Here is a 23,670-nt window from a genome sequence, read left to right as displayed (position 1 = left end):
AAAACACATTTTGTCTCTGCTACCACACACAATAATCAAGTGGAGCAGATCACCGCTGTGCTCCTCATCGGTCCTGAGATATATTTACGGTAACTTCAACGAGTCGTAGGATGGAAACCAAGCTGATGTCTCTAAGAGAAGCTGAGCAGCCAGTTTGTGCCATGGAAGACACTACGGTTGAAAGGGCCTGGTCCAGCCCTCCCCTTGACGCTGGCAACTTTAGACAGGCCTAAACCCACAGCCAGCCTTTTCCTGGGGACTTTGACACCAACGAGGATTTCATAAGCTTCCACTGGGACACAGAGACACTTTAAATACACACCATAACCCAACAGAGAGAGGAAAGATGACCACAGCAGAGCTACGCTCATGTTTTGCTTTAAGTCAGGCATGTAACTGCAAAAAAGCTCAATAATTCGGTAGCTGGACAAGATGAGAGCTTGGACAAGTCTCCCCATGTGCTTCTCTCACATCAACAGTGAGAGGATGCGACCAAGCAGACCCTATTGATGTTCCTGGTGGAAAATGGAGAATTGTAGCTCAAAGGGTCCAAGCACACCCTAAAAAGTGCTGGTAAGAAAGGCAAAAAGAGCCCAAAATCATGACCCATGGCTTTGTTTCACAGAGCCGGTGCCAAGCCATGAATGGCCAAAAGCACATAAGGACCCTACACAAGAAAGAGATGCCTCATACCCCTCCATGCCTAAAGAGAAACTGCAATGCAAGATTTTAATGGCAGAAAGAAATCAGGGGAGTAACGACAATCCTTAAATCAACAGGCATTTTTTAATTTCATTTTACCTAGTAAAATGGCGCATGATTGTTTCACCTCCAATGGGTTTCCATCAAAACTGCCGGCTGCTCGCCAGCTTTGGGCTGATTATCAGCAAATCAACCTGGGTGAGGACTGTCCCTGTTCCCCTCCCAAGATTAACTTCAGCCAGGTCAGATCCTCTTTCAACAGAAGCCTGCTACGAGATCAGCTTAATCAAATCATGGAAATGCAGCGTAAAATGGCAGTTTACCACGCTCACGAGTGGGAAGTTGTGCTCCGTGAACAAGGACTGCCATGGATCACATGTGATCTTGTTCTCCTTGGACACCCTCCACCCAACACAGCCCAAACCGCCCCCCTACCCTCTTCCTCTTGCAACCTGCAAACCACAACTGGAAGAAGACGAACATGAGACATGTAAAGCCACGAGGAACCCAGCCTGACATCGCAGCCAACTGTGCTCAGACCAGGATTTTGGACAGAGCGACCTCCCAAGGTCCCTTCTGCCCTAAGCGATCCTACAGTCGTCCACCAGAGGAAAGCAATGCCAAGAAGAAAAATAAGTAACCTAGAAGCAGCAACACACAACTGGGTAGCATTAAAATAATGGGGTTTTTTTAAGTGAAAAGTATTTGTGGCAGACATACAGCTCTCACTTCACCTATAAGACACCATAGGTACCTGTTACAGGACTTCTGCCCACAGAATAAAAAAACCACTACCATGATGAGTAGTAGAGCTGTAACTCTTGATAATGTTTTAAAAGTGGATACAAAAATGAGTTCCATTCTAAAATCATTGTTCAATATGCTTTCCTTCTGGATTTTGACATTTCCTGAGGTCATACGGTTTGTTGAAGTTTAATCCCCAGGTTACAGAAGCTAAGACATCATTGCAAGCACACAAGCGAGACGTGTATCACACCATGACATCCGACCTGCCAAACACAGCAGCAAGATTTACTATTAAAGAGTCACATAGAGAAAACAAAGACTATTCTATTTCCCTTTTTTCCTGTTATTACCCATTATCTGGCAAGAGTTTCACCTGCTTGGCTTATGCATTCTCCATCCTAAACAGCTGTGCCTTCACACATATACCCAAAGCCTATGGAAAAATTTGGCCTCTGTAAAGAAAAATAAAGTACCATAAAAATAATCTCAATTCTGAAGATCTATAGACATCCTGCCAGCAACATTTCAATAAGAAACCAATGCCTGAGCTTTGTGATAATCCCAGCCATCTCACCTGAATACACAGCGTCATATTTTTGCAGCAGGAAACCCAAAGAATTAACAGCTTCTTCCCAGAGCAGAGAACTACCCAGACACAACCAAAATCTCTGATGATCCTGCTTTTGTCCAAAGGAATGCCAGAGAAAGTCTCGAATTTGCAAACTTAAGCTGTGATCCTTTAAATATTTATGCTCATGTTTACTTTTCAGAGAGGAGAGAAATCCCATTCACTCAAGAGGAAGTTATGCAAATGCAGGCACGCAGAGCCCAAGCCTGAGAAAATAAGATGCTCTTTTTAACCTCAAGACACAAAAAAAAACCCCAACTTGTAAAGCCAAAACCTGCACCCAGCCCATCTTGGAGAACCAGCCTCCAGGACCAGGCTGGGAGCTTCATCAACTCCGTAACGAACAACAGCGAAACGACCCATGTAAAACCGCTCAGCCTGCCTTCATTCTTCTTGAGTATGTCGCACGCTAGTGGGACTGTGATCCCGATTTATTTATAAACCAGCGGGACGCAGGAATTTCTGAAATCGGAGTTTGACCAGCTGAGACATTCTAAGCGGCTCCGCGACCTTGTTTTCTCCCCCATAAATGTATTTTTAAAGGAATTCTACCCCAAAGCTCCACGGTTTGGAGCAAGAACTAGAATTCAGGAGAAAATTCCCATGCTACGCCTACCCCAAATGGCTTTGGAAGCTCTTGGATCACATTTGCTTGTAATTGTGCTAGACTCAAGGTATTTAAGGCTTCAGGACCATGTGGCTTGCTTGGCCCTGAGGCTGCGATGGTGAATCCTGGTCTTCCTCATCAAACCAGTGGAGGGACCAGCACCATCCCTGTGCTCCCAGTACTCCCCCTGTTGACTTGTGGGCGATGCCGAGGAGGGACGCGTGAGCTCGATAAAATCCTTCCAGAAATCAAGCCAAGCCAAATAACTCTATGATCAATATTTCTAGTACAGTCCTATCTCCAAATTAGCTAAATTAAAGTCACGTAGGTAACCTCAGGTTTCATGACCTCACATGCTTCACATTCCCAGAGGTTTTCCCAAAAACACGGTGAATGCTCGCTAAAAATCACCATGAATATCCTAGAGAAAAATAATTTAGGCATAAAACACTGAGATGGTTAGATTTTCCTAGCAAAGGATTGCAAAGGTTTGCTAGTCTGGGGTTTAGGTAGCATATATAAAGGCCAGTGTTTGGAAAAGATACTGCAACAGCAGATGTCACGTCAGCCATTTGATACCTTTACATCTTAAAATGCAGCTTCCCCACCTCTCCCCACAAAACAAAGAAAAAACAAGTAGAAATGTGAAATTTATAAATCATAACTGGAGCTGGGGAGGCACAGAAGAAATAACTCTGCAAAGCCAAGTCTATATTTTAATACTTGTTTAAAAATAAAGAGAATCAAATCATTCCAACCTTTTTTCAGATGTTTCAGAGGTATCACTGACGAATCATAGGCCTTTTTAATAAAGATGAGACGTCTCTAAAGCCACCCCAATTTACATACCAATGGCAATAAATAAATAAAAATATAAAGTTGCATCATCATTGATAGAACAGGAAACAAAAGCTTACTAGTTGTGTGCCAGGGTTGCTGAATTACCTTTCCTAGCATCAGCAGTCAGAGAGACAGCTTCCAAAATTATCTTGGAGATGAAAAAAATCACAGCCAGGAGTGAGAGCGAAGACTGGGAGAGCCTTCATAAGGGAAAATGCAAAGAAAATCCTCTTACTTTAATCAAAAAGCTTTAGAAAAATTATAAATGCCATGGAAATTGGTAAGTTTACTCAAACACATCAGGGAAATTGTGATTATCACATGATTCTGGGATGATGGGCCAAAGAGAAAATGCTCTTAAGTGATAATGCTGCCTCTCCGACCCCAACCAGAGCTTGCTGGTGCCTATGGTTAAGCTCAGCTCAGTAAGGTCGCACTTAAGCATTCACAGCCCATCACCACCGCGTCCGCACACGTCTCATCAGGAGAGGCGAGAAGACAACGTTCCCCTGTCACTTCCCCAGGGAAAAGAGCTGGGAAAACGCTCGAGAAGCCCAGAAACCCATTTCCCCGACTAATAACCTATTTACGAAGCAATTTATTAAAGCACTTTGTTATCAATTTAGCAAAATACCGTGCTGTCTTCTCCCCCCACAGCAGCACTGTCCTCCTCCCTCTGGCGCTACGTGATTATATTTTTACCCGCCGATGGGCAGGGTACCGCGCTGCAGCGAGGGATGTGAAAGCCATGATTTCTGCTGAGCTCACGCTCCCGACTTTATTAATCTCAGCTTGATTTCAGGATATGAAAATGTAAGTAGAGGAGGAGGAAGAAGCCTGTCTATAAGAAGAAGGGCAAAAAGACGCCCGGCTCTGAACTTGTAGCAGGTCCTACCCTGAGTCACGCTGGAGGGTTTTTGGTGAGGATAAAGCAAAGGCCATTTTGGCCACATTTAGGAAAATTCCAGAACAAAATATCGACTGTTTTGAACCTTCAGCGCTCGCAGCGCTCGCACCACGGTCCGGAGCGACGAGGGAGCAGGTTGAAAAACAGAAATGCGTCGTTCAGACGGGGTGGGAACGGGCAACGTCGCTGGCGATGGGCGGCGTGACGGGCTCTCCGGTGCCGTCGCAGCGGTGCCAGGGCTGTCACCCCACGCGTGGGGGATGTGGGGGTGCTGCCAGCCCGCAACCCCACGGGTGACACTGGAAACACCAAGGGAGGGACAAGCTGCCCCCCCCATCCTTCCCGGGCTGTTTTTTTTCGCGTCTCGCGTGTCCGACCCACCCCGAAATGGGTGCGAACTGCAGCGCGTTGGTGAAAAGCAGCGGCCCCGCCGCGCGGGGCAGCCCGAGGACGGAGCCGCCGCGCACCCCGGGGGGGCGGCCACGCGTGGGCCCGGCGGCCGCCGCCACCCGCCCCGCGCCCCCACAGGGACTCGCCCTCATCCGCTCCGAACAAAAGGCGCCCGCCGGCCCCGCGGCGCTACCGGGCGATGCTCCGACGGCGCTCGCCTCACCGCCGAGCGGGACGCGGCGAACCCGCGAGCGGCGGCAGCACCGCGCCCGCCGTTCCCCCCTCACACACACACCCCCCCACACACCCCACACCCACCGGGAGGCCCCCGCCCCGCGTCGCCGCCGCTCACCTGGGTGCCGGGTGGCGGCTCATCCCGCTCCCGCCGCCGCCGCCGCTGAGGGGGCTCCCGCGCGCCGCTGCTGAGGGGCGGTCGCGAGGCGGGTGGGACGGGCGCTCGCGCTCCCGCCGCACGGGCGCTGCCCGACTGCCCGCGCGCGCCCGCCCGCGCGCGCCCCACCCCAACGAGAGCCCCGCCCCTCTCCGCTGGCCCCGCCCATCTCCCCGCCCATCTCCCCGCCTTCCCCCTCACACCCCTGGGGCCGGCGGGTCGTTACGACGCCGGCGCTGCCAGCTTTACGGCAGCGCGCAGCAACCGGCCGGTGCCGCGGAGGGCGAGCGGGCGATGAGGCGGCAGGTGAGCGGGATTGGGGGGGGGGACGCGTTGCCATGGAAACAGCGGCGTCCGGAGGGGCCGCGGCGGGGGGTGCGGGGCCCGCTGCAGGCCGTACTGGGTTCGTACCGGCCCGCACCGGGCCCCGGGGCTTCAACGCGCGTTTTGAGGGGAAAAGCGGTTACAATCGGTAAACACAGAGCGGCGTTGCCGCTGCGGGTGTCGAAGCGGGGGGGGCCGGCACCGGGGTGGGCTCGCAGGGACTGGGCCCAGCGCGGGGTCCCGCTCCAGCCCCGTGATTCCCGTTGATCGCCTGAGAACCGGCAGCGGGACGGGCCCCATGTCCCGGGGGCCCGATCCCCCCGGACCGCCTGCCCGGAGCCGCCGGCCCCGCTCCGCCGAGCGACGGCACCCGAACCCCTGTCACCGAGCCCCTGTCACCGAGCCCCTGGCACCGAGCCCCTGTCACCGAACCCCTTCTTACCACCAAGCCCCTTCCTAATAAACCCCTTCCCCTTGTCACCAAACCCCTTCCTACTAAACCCCTTGTCACCAAACCCCTTCTTGTCACCAAACCCCTTCCTACTAAACCCCTTGTCACCAAACCCCTTCCTAATAAACCCCTTCCCCTTGTCACCAAACCCCTTCTTGTCACCAAACCCCTTCCCACTAAACCCCTTGTCACCAAACCCCTTCTTGTCACCAAACCCCTTCCTAATAAACCCCTTCCCCTTGTCACCAAACTCCTCCTTGTCACCAGCTCCTTCCTCTCACCAAACCCCTTCTTGTCACCAACTCCCTGCGACCTTTAGGTCTTCCAGGCAAATTAAATTCCCTCCCAGCACTTTCCACCTCTCTCTTGAACACATTTTTCCTCAAAATAGGTGAATCCAACCCATTGACGCCTGTTTTACTGTCACTTTCCCGTCGTGTCATTACTTAGGGGAGCGTCGCGGTGCCGTCACTCATCCTCCGCTCACCGAATTATTTTCTCTTCCAGTTAAACTTAGTTTTAGTAGCATTTGGTGTCATTCCTCCGGTTTTCAGTCTCCTGCCCCGTGAGATGTTGTGAAACAAAGCGAAATTCTGGAATTTGGATGCGTAGAGCAGCTGGTTTGGGGAATTTGTGGGGAATTGAAAGGTTTGGGCATTGCCTGTGCTCACAAAAATTAGAAATGTTTTCTTTCAGGACCTGTTCAACCCACAAAATCTCTGTTTTCGTATCACACAGGACTCATAATCTATAGGTTATAAAGAAATCACTTATATTTAACAAAAGGGTAGACAAGCACGCTTCTTTTCTGCGTTAGTTAATTTTACTTGAGTTTCTTCTCTGGCCGTTTGGATGGAGACTCCGCTGCTGGTGCCCAGCTCAGGTTGATCAATAGAAATTAATGTTTCTTCTCTAATCTTGCTCCCATTAACAACAACCGCTATTAAGAGCGCTGACAGTGTCTAAAACCTGTATTTTTAGGAAAACGGAACAGTCTGGTGGTTAAATTGTGGGGGCTTTTGATTCCAAAGACCTCAGTCAAGCTGCCGAAAACTTCCCCGTCCCTCCTACTCTTCCCCGGTAACGTCTGAATAATTTGTCTGCTTTTGGTATTTCCCTCCATATTCTTTAAATTTGATACAGGAATTCAGGAACACGGCGCCTTAAAATATTCACTCTGGATGTTCTTAGCACCTTTAATTTATTAAAATAGACTTTAGGAACCTGATTCATCCTTAATCCTTTGCTGCATCGCTGCCTATTTACACTCAATTACTAGGGAGCTTCGTTCCCTGGCTCTCAAGTGCTGCCTTCAGAGCAACAATTACATACGGAAAGTCTTTAATGTTGTGAAAATAATAGGCTGGGGGTTCTTTTTTGGTCAAAAAAATCACAGGTTTTGCTTTGCATCCTGGATGCCAAGGAGCCCGATCAGTTTATGAATGTTAAATCGTTGTAATTTGGAGATGAAACTTGACTTGTTGCTGTGTTGATGCAAGACGGCAGCGTTTTCAAGTCTATAAATGAAACAGGTGATTTCACCTTGGTTGGCTTGATGACATTTTTATCTAATTGCTCCTTTTTCTCATCCTCCGAGAAGCTGAGGATTCCACGGATTCACCCAAATTCCAACTACTAACGTGCAAATAAAATGAACGAGCGAGACTGTTGTTGCCAACCTACAACAAATATTCCAGGCCTGCGTCAGTATTTATTGCTATTTGGATGAAAATGTCTGAGCAGAGCGTGCCGGCGCCTTCAGGAAGCGAATGCTGAGCGATCCAACTGGATTTCAACCTCGGAGATGCTCAGATCCGCCTCCGTCTTTGGTTTCAACGGGGAGGTTCTCCCCAAATAAACAACCTCTCCGACGGCTTTTTGGGTCCTCGCCGCTTACCTGAATTGGCGGCCGAGCCCAAAGGGTTTTCCTTGGAGCTGCACACAGTGAGTCACCCGCACAAGCGGTTTCACAAATACCAGATGGCAATAAAACGAAAAGTAGTTGCTAGTGGCAATTAAGCATTTGCTAGAGCCATTCTCCCTTCCTGACTGTACAAAGCTGCCAAATGTCTTGTCTTTTTTTCCCCTCGACTGAAAAAAAGCCCACAAACGATGTTTCTGCGGAGTGGAAAATTAACAGAACAAGGGCCGCGCGCTTCCTTCCCCAGCCCGTAATCCTGTTTGGAAAGTGACTCGCTGGGTTTCGCACATCTCTAGGAAAAGATTAAGCAGGAAAAACACTCAGCAAAGGAAAATTTGGGGTGTTTCAGCAGTGACCCCTTTAAACCCAAGTTAAACAAGCCGCTATTTGGGCACGCAACGGAGTTGCTGGGACGCAGTTTAGGTGCCTTCGGTTTTTTTTGATACCGCAGGCCACTGCGAAGGTTTTTCTCCACAAAGTGGGAAGGAGCTGGAGCTGCTGACCGTAGGGAGCGTGTCCAAACACCATTGTGTTTGCTGGGTATCAACAGCCACTGCTCCCCTTCCTCTCGGTGACTCTCGTCGCTTAGCACGTCTGGGCTCTCCCAGCGCCACACAAACAGTAATTAGCTTTTTCAAGCCCCGGATCCTCTCCCTCGGCCCTTCCGATGTGTGACACACGCAGCGTGCTTCACCCTTTACAAATCGCACGCCGTGTCACCCTGCCAAGATTTCTGAGAGATAAATCTCTCTTAATTGCTGCATACCTGGCCAGGATTTGTTTCCATGATTCACGCTGCAAGAAGCAGCACAAATCTACTTCTTCCTAACATGTAAACAACACGAGACTTGATTGTTTTATTTCCCCCTATCTTAACAGATAATCAATGTCTTATTTATCATGTTAAAGCGATCTTATTGTCATTAGTTTTCACGCGGTGCTTTAAGATCCTCAGCTGGTTTTTGATGGAGAGGGTGAGGCCAAAGCAGCTCCGTGTCACCGCTGCCCCCAACTGCGGCATTTCCAGCCCTGTCCAAGTGGCAGGGGCTCAAACCTGGGCTGGGGGGTGCGAGAGCAAAAGGAAAAGCATGTTGGATATAAGGGGTTTAAATCAAAAGTTTCTTTTCGCAAGATCTCCTCCCAAAATCCTCATATTTTGTCATCGAGTAGCACCTCCCAGCACGCTCTTAAAACACACTTTAACCCCCCCCAGGGACGCAAAAGCAGCAAATGCAACAGGAAAAGGAATTATACGACTGGTGGAAAAAACAGAATTAGTGGATATTCAGGTAACCTGATAAGCGGAAAGGAGCCGGGAGTTGTCTGGCCTGGGACATGTGCCGAAGTCCCTTGAGCGCAGCGTCAGACGCGTGGGTGGGGAGAACCGGGTGCTGGAACTTCCAGGCACCTTTTTAAGGACAAGCAGCGTCGATTTGTGCAAAGCGGGCGCAGACGAACAGGGAAGAGCGTCGGCCGGACAAATAACAGAGGAAAAGATCGGCAAGAGCGGGTCGCTGCGACCAGTCACTTGTTCGCAGGTGGATGTCACTGGCAAAAGCCTGCGGGACCCAGTGTCCCCACGAGCGCTTTCGCCTCTTGTGAGCAAACCTTTGGCAAATTAAAATCTGTGTTAAGCAGCTTCTCTACCACCTGAGCCAAAAAATGATGCTTTGCAAACCAGCTTCGGTGGCACTTGTTATTGAAATCTCTGCCGGCGAGGCAGACAGTTGTCCTGAAGGTTCCCACGGTGGGGAACTGGTTTGTTTGGGATCTGGATTGGCTTTGTTTTCCTCGCTCAGCGCGCCGAGGCTCCTGTGCCGGCGGGCCGGCCGGTTCTCCCGGAACAGGTCATGGTCTGGCAGAGAGCTGCGGCGCTATCTGCGTGGCAAGACGGACCACGCGCCTGTCACACAGCCCCCAGAATGGCCTTTATTTAAGGAATAGCAGTGATGGCAAAGAATTCACTGTGCAGGCGAGACACCGAAACACCAGAACACCCACAGGCTTCTTGTGGGTGACGTACGGTTTCTGTGCAAAGTGCAGAACTGAAGGCGTGCCCGACATTCCCGAGCAGGAACTGCTTTGAAATCGCTTTGCTTTGAGGTGAAGATCACAGCGACGCGAGGTTTCTATCTGATGGGAGCCACGCACGGCTCCGAGAGCGGAGGAACGGCGCGTCCTCCATCTGCTCCCGCAAATATCCGCCTGGGAAATATGGGCTTTGCTCCCCAAAATGTTTGTTGTGCTGGATCTTGTCCCACGTGGGATCTAATTCCTGAATTCCTCTGTGTTTCAGCTCTCGCGGATTCCCGGAGTGCCGCAGCCCCGACCCACGCAGGATGGACCCCGTTGTTCTCAGTTACATGGACAGTTTGCTGCGGCAGTCGGACGTGGCTTTGCTGGAACCCCCAAACTGGCTTAACGATCGCGTCATCGGCTTCGCCTTCGAGTACTTCGCCAACCACCAGTTCCAAGAGTTTCACGAGCAGGTTTGTTTCATCAGCCCCGAAGTGGCTCAGTTCATTAAATGTGCCCTTAGCCAGGAAGAAATAGCCATATTCCTCCAACCGCTGGACCTTCTCCGCAAGAACCTGGTGTTCTTACCCATCAACGATAACTCCAACCAGGTCGCTGGGGGCTCCCACTGGAGCTTACTGGTTTATTTCAGGGACAAAAACTGCTTCTCCCATTATGATTCTCACAGTAAATGCAACTCCTTCCACGCCAAGCAAGTGGCGGGGAAGCTGGAGAGCTTTTTGGGCAAGAGAGGGGGCAAAGCCGCCTTCGTGGAGGAGAAGGCGCCCGCCCAGCAGAACAGCTACGACTGCGGGATGTACGTGATCTGCAACGCGGAGGCTGTTTGTCAGGGACACCTCGGGGGGCGGCCGGAGCCGCTGCTGCAGCTCCTCACCCCCTCCTACATCACGCAGAAGAGAGCCGAGTGGAAAAGCCTCATCATGAAACTGGCGCAGAAGTGAGCGCGATGCGGCTCCGACCCTCCCCAAAAACCAAAACTGCCTTCCCCACCCGCGAGGCAGCACCTCCAGTGCCTGAGGGAGATGCCCATGCGCAGGATTGGCCCAAAGAAGAAGAATGTCACCCCTCCAGCATGGCTACACCCCCCAAACACCCTGCTCCCCCCTGGAAAAGCCTTAGTCCCCTCTGGAAATTAACCAGAAAAATCACTTTGCTTTCAAATCCATCCTCTCCGCGGTAAATTTTTACACTAATTGCTGGGTCAAAATGGGGTGCTGAAGGGACTTCTCGCCTTGCCCAGCATGTCATCGTTAGGTGGCTTTAACTGGCTCTAAGCATCGCTGTTCCAAGCCAGGTTTAGCAAACACCCTTTAAAACCAAACCCCCAAATGCTTTATCGTAACTATGTCTAATTTGTGCCTCCCTGGTGGTATTGGAGCAGTTTGGGCTTGAGCAGCAAGGGGTTTTTACCCCAAAAAGATGGCAATGATATCAAAAGATGAGATTCCAAAGGAAATGCTATGATTAATTAAAGAAATAGAAAGAAAATAGGTTTTCTTCAGATAAGTGCTCCTAAGCTGAATAGGAATAGCTTTTTCCTTTTCCTTGTCCCCAACCCCTGCTTGCTCTTATTACAAATGAAAACCTGCCTCTGAACTGCTGGAAGATTAATAGGAAGCTGAGAAACCCAATGCTAGGAAAGGAAAGTTAATTGAGATGAAAAGCGACACTCACTCTTTGAAGTTGTTTTCTTTTTCCGTGTGATTTTAGGTCATCTCCGTTCGGGGCGGGTTCGTTAGCGCTCCCTCGTTAGCGCTCGCCCTGCTCAGAGCGGACGAGGCGGCCGCTGCTTCCTCTAGCACAAAACCAGTTCTGTCACTCGAGATTAAAAACACACCAGGGAGAACAAAAGGCTGGAGTTTGAGGTGGAAAAGCCAAAGATAACCACTCCTCGAGCCCAAAAAATCCTTAATAAAATTCTATTCAAACCACTTTTCCTCCTGTGCTGGTTGGTGGGGTCTCAGAGCAGATCCTCTTGTTAAAGGATAGATGGGGGGTGACATAAAAATGGGGTATCGTTAGGGGATAAGAGGTGATCTCTAACGTCACGAGAAGCAAAGAGAAGGTTGCTCAGGTGGGGTCAGGCAGAGCAACCAAACCCCACCACGGAGCAGGGAAATCCCGGTTAAATACGACCCACAGAAAAGGGGGAAGGATTATTTTGAATTTGAAATGTCTGATTATTATATTGAGCCCCAGCCCGGGCTCTCCCAAAATGCCTGAGCAAACACAGAGGGGCAAAACGGGGTGGGGGCAGCTCTCCGAGCGCCCGCCCGCCCCGGTAAACCCTTCTGGCATCAAACTGCTCGCCAAAGGGACACGGGGCTTCTGCAGAGGCACCAACGTCACTGCCAGCGCGGGAGGCTCCGGAATACACCTCACACCGAACCATCCACGTGTCAGCAGCGTCTCGTGTTTTCGGTACCCACTGGTGGCTCCCGGTGTCGCGGCTGCAAGGTTGTGACATTGCGGGTCTGGCAGCAGCTCTGCGGGTGACACCGAGCAGCCAGCAAACCTGGGGACAACTCCGCCAGCGCCGTGTGTGAGAGCGGGGAGGCTGCACGGGCTGATTTAATCTCCTAATCCTATTTTTAGGGGTCAGTTTGGGACAAGGAGGAGCAGTGGGATGGGGGGTGCTCAAGCAGGGGACACCCCGAGCTCCTCGTCCCCGTCCCCGAAGGAGCGGGCAGGGTGCAGGGTGAGCACCCAGCGACGTTTCCTGCACCCGAGGATTGTACGTGGCATTTCTTTACACAAAGGAAAGCAAATAAGCTCAAGCAGGGCGGCGCCAGGAGAGCAAACACCAGCTGGAAAACAAAACCGGAGCCTTGCAACCGGCTCCCGGCAGCGGGGACCCCCCAAAATCACATCGGGGGCTCCTCCACACCTCCTCGACGTCAGCTGACAGCACCCATTGTCCCACTGCCAGCTTTAACCAAAGAGGAGGAGGTGGCTGTCACCACTGGGGACAAGGGACCCCATGCACCTGCTTTGTGTTGGCAGCACCCAAGAAACACCAGGCTGGGCACGCAAAACCACAAAAAACCCCAATCCTAAACGTCCAAACCTAATTTTTGGGGCCATAAACCCCACTTTGAGGTTGAACACGTTAAGCACCAACTTATTTTTAGGAAAGAAAACCAACCCCAAACCCTCCAAAGCCATTTGGGCACCTGCAGTGGCAGAGCGAGCGGGGCAGGTCCCACAAAACCAAAGGCTTCGGCAGCTCCCTGACTCTGGGGCTTTGAAGAAGCAGCTTCGATAACTTAACCAGAAAGGTGGCAGAACCACAGACCCGCTCCCTGGCACCCCAGGGTGCTACATCTCCCCCAAAAAATAGCCTGACACCCCCCTGGTCCCTGCTCAGTCCCTCCGCTGTGGCTTTCGAGTTGAGGCATTTTCATGCATTTCACCCGGTTTTGTGCATTTTGTTGCGGATGGGGTCGGGATTCGGGTTGTGGATGCTCAGGGAGGAGGAGGAGGAAGGCTCACCTTGCTCACCCCAGCAGGATGGGGCTGCAGCTCAGCACCCTCCACGGGCATCCACTGTCCCCAGTGTCCCTTGTCACATCCCCCAGTCTCTGCTGCCATCTAGTGAAAATAACCCTCCCCATCCCCTACACCTGCAGCATCCCTGGCCCTGGGTTCCCCAAAAAGCCGCCCCCAGTCCCCAGCAGCCTCAACCTGGTGTCCCCTCCAGCATGGCCAAGGTGACACAGGAGCACCCAAGCGCACCAGCGCTGTCGCAGAGGGACAACAAAGCGATGCCACTTGTCCCCAAGCCCACACAAGGACAAGGCTGTCCCCATGTCATCCACTTTCCTGAGGACGTGGCCAGAGAAGGGGTCTGGGACACCCCCATTTCGGGGCTGCAGCCCGGCACCACCGCAAGGACGCTGCCAGCAGACGGGCATGCTAGAAAATTCTGGGTTTATTTTCATGTAAAAGCCGTTCCAAGCCCAGAGGGAGCAGCGAGCTCTTGCCCCCAGGGCGCGGGGATTTGGCCCCATCAGCACTTGTAGTTCCCAAAAAACAGGAAAGAAAGATCAGAATAAATCCCACAGGTATCACCTGCCACCCCAGCGCGCTCCCGGGGGAGGCTGGGGACAAATACGCGTGGTGACAAAATTAACAGCGACCGGGACACGGACATATCGTGATCCGGGACGTTCACCCGGCTGCTGTCGAGACGCCTTAACGAGGAGATAGGGCTAACGAAGCCCCGGTCCAGCACCGTGCCCAGGTGTGGTCCCCGGTGAGGACACTTGGTCTTGGTGGGGGGGACCTTAAAGTGCTTTGCAAGGACACACACGCACCCCAAGATGCCCCCATGCTCCAGGAGAGAAGAGCTGGGGGGGCCCTGGATTGTACCCGCACCCCTGGGTGATGGAAGAGGTGACACTCACAGGGCTGGTGGCCCCTGTCGCCCTGTCCCCGCAGAGTTCAGGACATGCCTCCAGGGGACGAACAGGTGGGTTCAGCCCAAAGCTGCTGTCTGGGCGTCACCCAGAGTAGCAGCAGCGACTCATCCGCATTGTTTCGGGGTTCCCGGCGAGCCCATGGTAGTCTTTTCACAAGAAAAACTTAACTCTGGAATAAAAACCGGCACCCGTTTTAGCAGCAAGTCCTCGGGGGAGGTCCAAGCGCTCGGCAGCCCCGCGCCACCGTCCAGCGCTACGGCGCAGCAGCGTCCCGGCGAGAAAACGGGTTTCCAGGGGCACGGGCAGTTGGCACCGGTGGCCATGAGCCGGCCGGGCCATCCCGCCGGGAGCGGGTGCCCGGAGGAAGAGAGATGATACTTGGTCCCATTTTACCGGCTGAGAGAAAGCCGGGCCACACGCGACAGTCACAGCGGGAGGACGCAGCACCGGGGTCCGTACGGAGGGCGTCACCATCGCGGCGTCCGTCCATCCTCAGCCAGCGCTGGGGGTGACGGTCACCTGCAAGCGGAGAGCGGGGTGAGAGGCACCGTAGCCCAGCACAGGACAAAGGACAACACATCCCTGGGACGTGTCACGGAGCGGAGCCGTTGCTCTTTGCACCACATCCCTCAGGTTCTCGACTCACAGCGTCACCCTGAAGCGTCCCCGAGGGTCCCTCACCTCCTGTGCCCGCGGGAGAGGTAGTCCCGGTTCAAGGAGCACAGCTGCTGCTCCAGACGGAAGATGCGGAACGCCAGGTAGGAGGAGGACACGACCAGGAGGCAGATGCTGCGAGCGGGGAGGAACAAGCACAAGCGCTCAGACGGATGTTCCTGGTGTGTAACCCCATCTTCTCCCCGCCTCAGCGAACTTACAGCACGATGAAGATCTTCAGGAGCTGGTAGTCGGAGGGTCTCAGCTCCGCCACGCAGCTCTGCTCCACCTCCAGCTCCTCCTCGGTGTTGATGGCACTTTCTGAAACGCAAGGCGAGCATCAGCAGCACAGTGATAACCAACCCGCTGCCTCAGCCCTGCCCGTCCCGCGAGCACGGGGGACGGACAAACACAGATTTACGGAGGTTTACACCCAACGCCGCGTGTGGGACAGGACACAAACCCACGTCCCCGTGTCAGACGCAGCCCTCACCCGAAACCAGGGGCTCCTCGGAGGTGAAGGAGCTCTCCTTGGCGCTCAGGCTGCTGACGGACGTGCGGTGGATGCACTGGTAGTCGGCATCTGGTAGTGACAGTGACAGCGAAGCGGGTGACACCTTCCTCCACTTGCCCTCGGGGACGATCACCTCCTGCGGAACAGCCCCGGGTGAGCCGCAGCGCCAGCAGCAGCTTCTCCCACAAAACCGGCGGCACCGAGGACACGGTGGGACCAGATTAGGACTCAAACCTTCCAGCATCTCCAAAACATCATCCTGGGGGGAACTGGTCTCTCCATGGTGGCCCCGTGGGGACACAGGTTCCTCCTGCCATAGGAAGGACCTCCCCACACACCCCACATCTGCCCCAGCCTCCTGGCTACCTGCTCACCCTACAGATTTTTGGATAATTCAACCCCGATTCCAGCCCGTTATCCGTGTTCACAGCTGCAAACACCATCAGCCGGCGGGAGCATTTTCCACATCGCTCCCAAGTTTTTCTGTCTATAAACAGACCCCTGAGACAAACCAGCCGGGTCAGCGGCTCGTGCTCAACCACGGGCTGTCCAAATTGTCCTCCTGACCCATCCGCTGGGGTAGGAGGATCCCAGGGGACAAGCTACGAAGGCGACAGCCGCATCCTCACACGACCTTTGGCGGCTGCCGAACCTCCACGTGCCAGGACAGCGTTAAACCCCATGGGGGTCCCTCCCTCTCCCAAAACTGCCCTGTCCCTCACCAGCGACACGGCGTCGGGCTCCTCCGTCAGCTCCTTCAGACTCAAGCTCTTCTTGCTTGAAACCTGGAGGGGAGAAAGAAACGGGTGTTATGGTGCTGCCAAAAAAGTGAATTTGGAAGGTTCTGGGGAGTTGATGAAGAGCAGCTGCTTAAAATTTCCAAGCATGGGGACTCTGGGGACAAAGAAAAGCATCCAGCAGAGAACAGGACATGCTCCTGATGGAGGGGATAAACCATTGCGGGGGAAAATGGGATTATTTAGCATATTTCAAAGAATAAATTGCCCAGTTCAACAGGGCTGAGTCACCCAAGTCACCGGAGGCCGGGAGAAGAGGTTCCAGCGACCCTCCTCTCCAGCTCACGGGCTGACAGATTTCTCGCCTCCTCATGCTTTTCAATTCAAAATGTTTGTTTTACTTTGTACCATTTTTCCTCCCCTTAAAACTTGAGATCTAGGGGAAAAGCCACAATGTGTGGAGTAGCATAACTAGTATTGCTACCAGATTATAAATAATTCATATATGTGTCCTGGGGGAAAGCCCGGGCTCTGCCTCCATCACCCACAACGCAGAAGAGACCCCTGGTAGGTCCCAGGTCACCTCGCTGCGGAGCAGGGACGATGGGAAGAGGCTGCAGAGCACCTGGGAGGGATTTTGGAGAGGTCCAAACCCTTCGTGGCGACGGCAAAGAGCTTTGCTCCCCAGGACGCAGCCCAAAATGAGCCTGTGGCTATGGAAACGCCGTCAGCCGCGGGGCGGGGGTACCTGCAGGTGGGTGCAGACTCTCCTCAGGACATCGTAGACGCTGTCGCGGGAGATGAGGGACACGAAGATGTACTGCAAGAGACAGAAAAGCTGCTGGGAGAGATTCCCCATATCCCGAGTCCGTTTCCCGCAGGCAGGGGACAGGCGGAGACGTCCTGCCCTTGAATCTCGCTCTCCAGCAGCCGTGTCCCCCCCCGGCATCTCCCCGCAGAGTTTTCCTGCTGCTATTTTTGCAGCCTGCTAAAACCTGCAGCAGATTTGGTTTTGGGGCCGCTTTCGCTCAGCTGTTGTCCCCACGGAGCCTCCCGTGCTCAGCTGAGAGGGACACGGCAGCAAACAGGGCTGGGAGCGACCGAAAATGTCCCCAAGGATCGGTATGAGGGGACAGGGGGCAGCAAGGGGACACGGGGCAGCACTCACCGTGCCCAATGCTGAGTCCAGAGTGGCCTCGGAACCGCATCACTTTGTGCGCCCAAATCCTGCCTTGTCCCACCCCCTGCTGAAATAAACCCTTCCCAAATCCCGCAGGAATAACCCACTCCAAAAACACTGCAGGAATAACCCTCTCCCTGGGAAGCTCACTGCATCAGACAACACGCAACGTGATTTAAAAGCTGGAAATTCAGCCCCTTAACCATGTTTTCCCGCAGCCAGCATTGGACGCCAATGCAAACCCTTCCCCTGCTCGCGTTTAAGGAGTTTAAAGGTTTTATTAGAGCCTGGCGGGGATTTGTCAAGCTCAGCTGAGTTTCACTCGGGCTTTGCTTCGCCCAGAAACAAAGCGAAATTCAGAAACAAAAGCAAAGCTTCCCAACCAGCCCCCGTGTTCAGCCAGGGATGGAACCGCCTCATTCCCCGCTCTCAAATCACAACCGGCTGGGCGCAGGGCACCCCCAGCTGAGGTTTTGCCGCGGCGAAGTCAGGTCCCGACGCTGGAAGTGCCGCGTTACCTTTCTGCTGGCGGTGGTGGTGATGGCCAAGCCGTTGGGCAGCAGCCGAGCCGTCTTGTGCTTTTTGATCAGCTGCACGGAAACCACCGGGATCACAACCTGCAGGGCAGAACAAAATACACAGGGACGGGCAGGGATTTAACTGTTAGAATTACGACACAAGCAACACAGGGATTCAGCATCTCCTTATTTTTTATTAAAGGTCACAGCATCCCCCGCACGTTAATCTCGGCTCAGCGGCAGTTTCTACTCAATCAAAACAACGAGGACGCATCATCCAGGGAGTCTCCCATTGCGAGAGCCCCCCCTGCAAACCAGGGGAGGGTTAAATATCAGGCAGGATTTAATTTATAACTTGGTTGCAGCCCCGTACTTCCATCAGGTATTTGTTTAAAGCGGCTGATATAAATAATTCAGCTCTTCAGCCCAGTTTAAGAAGCAGTCTCTCCCCGAGATCCTCGTCAGCCACAAGACTAACAGGGAAACATCACATTGTAAATCAAGGAGAAAAGCCAAGAGGAATTTAAATCTCCCCCCACCTCGAAACCTTTGATCTTCCTTCAAACTCTGCTGCGGCTTTTGCATCAGGGAATTTTAAACCAAACCAGTATTTGGCTTCCCCAGGCGGATGGCGCAGGGGGAGGCACAGCCGCGCTCCCCTTGCGTCGGAGGCTTTTCACGGCGTTTCTGGGTGCGGGAGGGGATAATGGGGGTGAACAGGCCCCCGCATTACCTTGATGTCCTTCCCAAAAAGGTTTGCGTAGAAGCAGAGCCAGTTGGGGGAGATGTAAAGCCTCCCCTGGATGAGGATGTCTCTCTGGAGGGCGCAGGAGCAAACTGCAAAGCGGAGAGAGGGGGATGGCGGGCTGGGTGCCGGGTCCTGCCGCCCCCGCGCCCGTCGCGCGCCGGTCACCCACCTTTCAGCACGCTCTCCTCCGTCGGGATGTCCTTGAACAGCTTGTGGTACTGCGAGTTGTACTTGCTAGCGGCCTGAAAACGAAGCAAAAGTTACTCAGTGACCTTGATAATAAAAAGCTCCCCTTGAATAAAAATAAAACACCCTCCCGCAAAACTAATTCCCTCTCCCCGCACCCGGGAGCGGCGCAGGGGGGTCCCGCTGGGTTGTGGCCGGCGGGGCCGGGGAATTAGAGAGGGGTGGGATGGTCCAGCACCCAAACGCTGCGCCATCCTCCCAAATCGACATTGCCCCCGATATCCAAGGAGGCTGTTTCCTCCCAGGCTCATCCGCAGGCAATTTATTTTGCCCAGCGGTTTTTTCTCTCCTCCTCCTCGAGCTCTTCCCTTATTCGGGGCACGGTGACAACACTTGCTTTGCGCCCATCGCGCCGCGCCATCCAGCTATTTTTATATTCCCGGTGCCTCTTCAAAGCTGCCGGCAGCCGCCACGGGAGCTTCGCCCTCAAACAATTCTGTTTAGCAGGTAAAAGCTCCGAAGCGGTTCAACACGTTGCCATAAATCCGCTCAATTAGTCGCCGGAAGGCAGATTTGTGCACCCTGGACCTCCGGGGGACACGGGTGTCCCAGCGGTGGTGACGGCTGCCACCCAAAAGCCGAGGGACGAGGGGAGATCCTGGAAGGGCCCTGGGGGCAGCACGGCTGGTCTGTGGGCGGCAGCGTGGGCAGAGCCCCCTCCTGCCCGCGGTGACAAGGTCACCTCTGCTCCATGCACCTTGTAAGAGGATCACGGCTCAGCAGCACCTGGGCTCGGCTTAGACACCCCCGGAGGGACATGGAGATGCCAGCAGGAGCATTTCAGGGCTATTTGGGGGGACACGGGGAGGAATGTGGCATCACCACCAAAAGCAACACCACTCAGCCTCAGCTCAGACCCGTTGGTGCCTCATAACCCTCCCAAATGCCTCTAAATAATCAGTAAAACGTTCTTCTCCTCCGTCTTTTTTTGCAGGGAAAGGGAAATCGCCTGATTCGTCCACTCCTCCTTCTTCCAGAGCGTCTCTGGTTAGCAGACAGACCTACAGCTTTACTTGGGGCGCGATGAGAGCAACCAAAAAGGTTCAAACGCAGAGGAATGGAGCTGCTCCCAGGCAAGATTTTCCTTTGCTTTGGATAGAAAACCCTAAAAGCATTTGCAGGGGCCACACAAAATCACCATCAGGCTCCTCCACGGCAAACAGCCAAGGCCAGGCTACAATGAACCATCCCGACTGCTCGAGAAGCTGAAAACTTACCACTTCCCGGTGGCACTTCTTGATGTCTTCATCTTTTAGGGCCTCGTTCAGGTGGAGGCTGGAGAGAAAAGTAATAATAATCAGGTAAACAAAGAGCCTCGGCTGTCTCGCTCGCTCCCGAAAACACGTGGGGAGGTGGGAAAGGGAGGCAAAGGAGCAAAGACTTGACCGCTGCGCCTCACCTGCCGTCGAGGGAATCCAAACTCTTCTCCTTGTGCGATGCCTCCAGCTTGTCACGGCCGTGCATGGGCTCGGGGCTCTTCAGGGGAGCTGCTTTTTCATGCATCAGTTTGGCGCTGCGAGGAGAAGCTCGTCAGTCCCCCCCAAAAGGACGGGAGAGCGGAGAGACGTGTTTCGGAGCTGTAGAACCCTTTCCCTTCAAGCCCTGTTTGCACAGAGACGCTCGTATCTCTGCTGCCCAAGGACAGCACGAATATTTCTGCGATTTCTCAAGTCACGCGGAGAAAAAAACAACAAAAAGGGGGCATTTCTCGCCAGGAACTCGTTGGCACTCACAACCGAGCTGCAGCTCCCTCAGATAACACCCTCCAAAGAGGGGCCTCTCCCCGGGCCACCGCGCTGAGACGGGAAAAATCATGGAACTCCCTGGGGTGGTGAAGATTTTGCTCCTCTGTGTGGGCAAAACATCTTCCCAGGGCAGCGCCAGCGCTGAAGGCACCGCCTCCTGCCTCTAATTGCTCCCCTCTCATTAAAGCCCGTTATTTCCTATCAGTTTTATCAGAGGCGCTTATCGGCCGCGACAGGTAAAGTAAACACGCTCGCAGCGCCGCGCAGGGAAGGTTATCGCCCGGCGGGCAGAAAGGGGACGCTTCTTTCCCTCTGCGAACAGCGCGCGGGGACGGTCGCGCCGTTGGGCTTTGGGCAGGACGAGCGGGGAGCTGGAGCACATCCCGGTGTGGAGAAGTCATCCCAAACCGTTTCCTACAGAAAGAGGGGGGCTGTTGCGCTGCCCTGTGCTTCCCCAGACGCCCCCTGCTCCTGTTCCAATGGCTCAATCGAAGGGAAACCCATCTAAATAACCCCCCACAAACTCAGGGTGCTGCACCCCAACGAAGCCCAAGATGAAGCCACACAAGCTGCCGTGTCCCCGCAGCCTCGGGGGCCTGAGCAAAACGCCATCTCGATGTGACAGACCCACACGAGATGCTCCCAGGAGATGCAGCGCGTACACAGGGCTGCAGAGAAACCAGACGCAAGTCACCGGTGTGGTGCATTTAGGACAGGGCTGGGAACCAGCTCCTGGACCCTCACAAAGCAAACAAGCTGCCCAAAGCCTGAGCACCGTGGGGACAGGCCAAACACACTGAGATTTTGGGTACTTTTAGGAAAAGCTCAGGTTAAAGGATGTGTCTGGAATGGATGGGAGACTACTGACAAAAAGCACCAAGATCACACCACTTAGCACTGCACCAAAAGGCTTTTTCCCTGACTGGTTCCTCAGACACCCTGTACTGCAAACGCCGTCTGCCAGGTGATGCCACGCTGCCCTCAGCCAAAACTCGTACCGTGGGGGCACCAGACCCTCCTTCCCCTTCCCCTGTGCTGGAAAAGGGGCTCTGACCCGCTGCAGAGCCTCCCTCTCCAGAGTTCAGCCCGCTCCAGCTTCCCCCACGTCATCCCTTAAATCCCCAAGCGGTCGCACTGCTTAATCCCGGCGAGCGGATTTAACCCGAACCGGGGCCAAGGGGCACCGCGCAGGGGACGGGGAGAGGCACCCCCCGAATTGGGGCATCGAGAAACCCCCCCGGTGTCACCAAACACGGAAATTCCCTAAAACGAGACGATACAGAGGCTGGAGAGCACTTTGAAGTGTTGCGCGGTCCTGTTCCAGCTTTCTCTCCCTCATATAGTCACTGCAAGGGACAAATGCCAGGTCAGAGGGTCCCCACGTGGAGCGCTGGCACCGGGGGGCTGCAGGGAGGGTCTGGGGGCTGTGAGGAGCATCCTCAGCCCCGGCAGAGCCGCTACAGCAGCTGCCACATCTCCCCTCTCCAGATCTCGCTCTGTCACAGCTCAGGTGCGGCAGGGGTGGGGATCCGGAGTTCAGGAGCGCGGGATAAGATCAGGTTGGGAGATGTCCCTGCCAAGAGCCGCTTCCAGAACCAGCGCAGGGAGGAAGTCACTCCCTTAGCACCTCGCACCGTCACCCTCCTCACGGAATGTTTTAGCAGGAGGCTGCTCCTGCAGGAAAACCACCATCCTGAGCATCCCAAAACACAAGCCGAGCACGAACAGCGAGAGTGCAGAGCTCCCGAGACAAGGCAGGAGCAGAAGTCCCAGAAAAGGGAAAATATGACTTGCCGATGACACTCGCCCCCTGCCCGCACAGGCTCCCCAGAGCCCCAGCTTTGCCAAGCGAAGCCCAGAGCTTCTCCCTCCCCACAGGTCAGCATCTCCCTCCCCTTACGCAGCACTGGGATCCGTCCTGGGAAGTGTCCGGTACGAGCTCCTCCGGCGGCGTTGGATTTTCGCTGGATCCCTTCCCCACCGCCGGCGCAAGCGAGGGGGAAGCGCACGGTGCGGGCGAGAGAGAGCAAGCCGGGGATTTTGCCTCCCAAAAAAAAGAAAGAGGATCAGAGGCGGAGGGAGGCTCTTGCAACCGGGCTGCCTCGGCCCGAGCAAGCCCGGGCGGGATCCGGCGAGCTGCCCTTGTTCCCGGCGTTCAAGGTCATTTCAATCCCGTGTGTCGGCCGCTGGAGCGGAGCCACCGCCGAGGATGCTGGAGGGGAACGGCCGGTGCCGAGCGGCGCTGTCAGGAGGGAGGCAGGAGGTCAGGGAGGGCGGGACGGACGGGACGGGGCGGGTGTGTCCCCGGGCCCAGCGCCCCGGGGCTGCGGGCGGTGCCCTCGCTGCCCCGCGGGACCCACCTGTCCCGCGGCTCCGCGCCCCGCGGGTCGCGGCCCGGGCGAGCCCCAAGGCCTCGGCCCCAGGATCGCTCCGGTGCCCGGGACACGGGGGTATCCTGGGCGCCGCTCTCAGAGCCCCGCGCTACGAGGAGCCCCGGGTCCCCGTTCCCTCCCGGCCCCGGCGGGGCTCGGACCGGCCGGGAGGGCTCGGCCCCCGCGCAGCACCCAGCCCCGCTGGGGCAGCCCCCGCGGCCAGTCCCGGCCTCCCCGCCTCCCCGCAGCCAGGGCCGGCGGCTCCCGGGCCGCGCAGCCGCGGGACCCCCCGGGCCGGCCCGTCCCCTCAGTGCGGTGCGGTGCGGTGCGGGGGGAGGGAGGGGCCTCGCTAGTTCCGCGCTGCCCTCACAGCGCGACGCCGCCGCCGGCCGGCCGGGGGCAGACCGAAGGCTGGCACCGCGCTCCCCGGCGGCAACCGGGACGCGTCCCGCGGCTCCCGGCGCTGCCCCGCGGCCCCCGGCCGGCCCCGAACCCAGACACCCCGAACCCAGAGCCCCCGGCCCGCGTGCGCGCCCCCGCCCGTACCTGCGCGCGCGCCCCGCGCCGCCCGCCGCCGTCATGCCCCGCGC

General features: G+C 55.0%; 2 protein-coding genes across 9 annotated transcripts; one reads left to right on the top strand and one right to left on the bottom strand.

Annotated features, from left to right (window-relative positions):
- Window positions 1–5,411: 5,411 nt before the first annotated feature.
- On the top strand, window positions 5,412–11,876 carry SENP8 (SUMO peptidase family member, NEDD8 specific). Of its 2 annotated transcripts, none has more exons than XM_080351153.1 (2): window positions 5,412–5,518; window positions 10,205–11,876. In XM_080351153.1, exon 2 carries the CDS (start codon window positions 10,248–10,250, stop codon window positions 10,884–10,886), a length of 639 nt encoding a protein of 212 aa, XP_080207279.1. In that variant the 5' UTR covers window positions 5,412–5,518; window positions 10,205–10,247; the 3' UTR covers window positions 10,887–11,876. The 2 variants fall into 2 exon arrangements, with proteins under 2 accessions (XP_080207279.1, XP_080207280.1); XM_080351154.1 differs by lacking the exon at window positions 5,412–5,518 and adding an exon at window positions 6,920–7,067.
- Window positions 11,877–12,336: 460 nt separating this feature from the next.
- GRAMD2A (GRAM domain containing 2A) lies at window positions 12,337–23,667 on the bottom strand. Of its 7 annotated transcripts, none has more exons than XR_013922650.1 (14): window positions 23,627–23,667; window positions 22,609–22,950; window positions 20,363–20,565; window positions 20,181–20,238; window positions 18,887–18,959; window positions 18,703–18,806; window positions 17,970–18,068; window positions 17,020–17,091; window positions 16,257–16,319; window positions 15,514–15,710; window positions 15,242–15,341; window positions 15,048–15,155; window positions 14,352–14,885; window positions 12,337–12,395 (listed from the first exon to the last, which is right to left on the bottom strand). XR_013922650.1 is itself a non-coding variant. In XM_080351567.1 (13 exons), exons 3-13 carry the CDS (start codon window positions 20,464–20,466, stop codon window positions 14,859–14,861), a joined length of 1,005 nt encoding a protein of 334 aa, XP_080207693.1. In that variant the 5' UTR covers window positions 20,467–20,591; window positions 22,609–22,950; window positions 23,627–23,667; the 3' UTR covers window positions 13,861–14,858. The 7 variants fall into 7 exon arrangements, 5 of the variants coding, with proteins under 5 accessions (XP_080207693.1, XP_080207692.1, XP_080207695.1 ...); XR_013922651.1 differs by lacking the exon at window positions 12,337–12,395 and having other exon boundaries at window positions 13,861–14,535; window positions 14,760–14,885; XM_080351567.1 differs by lacking the exon at window positions 12,337–12,395 and having other exon boundaries at window positions 13,861–14,885; window positions 20,363–20,591.
- Between the last annotated feature and the right edge of the window lie 3 nt (window positions 23,668–23,670).

Source organism: Nesoenas mayeri (genome assembly GCF_963082525.1).
Source record: "Nesoenas mayeri genome assembly, chromosome: 11".
In the NCBI taxonomy this organism is placed as follows: Eukaryota; Metazoa; Chordata; class Aves; order Columbiformes; family Columbidae; genus Nesoenas; species Nesoenas mayeri.
Note: the sequence above shows the minus strand (reverse complement) of the source record. Positions and strands in the feature narration are given on the sequence as shown.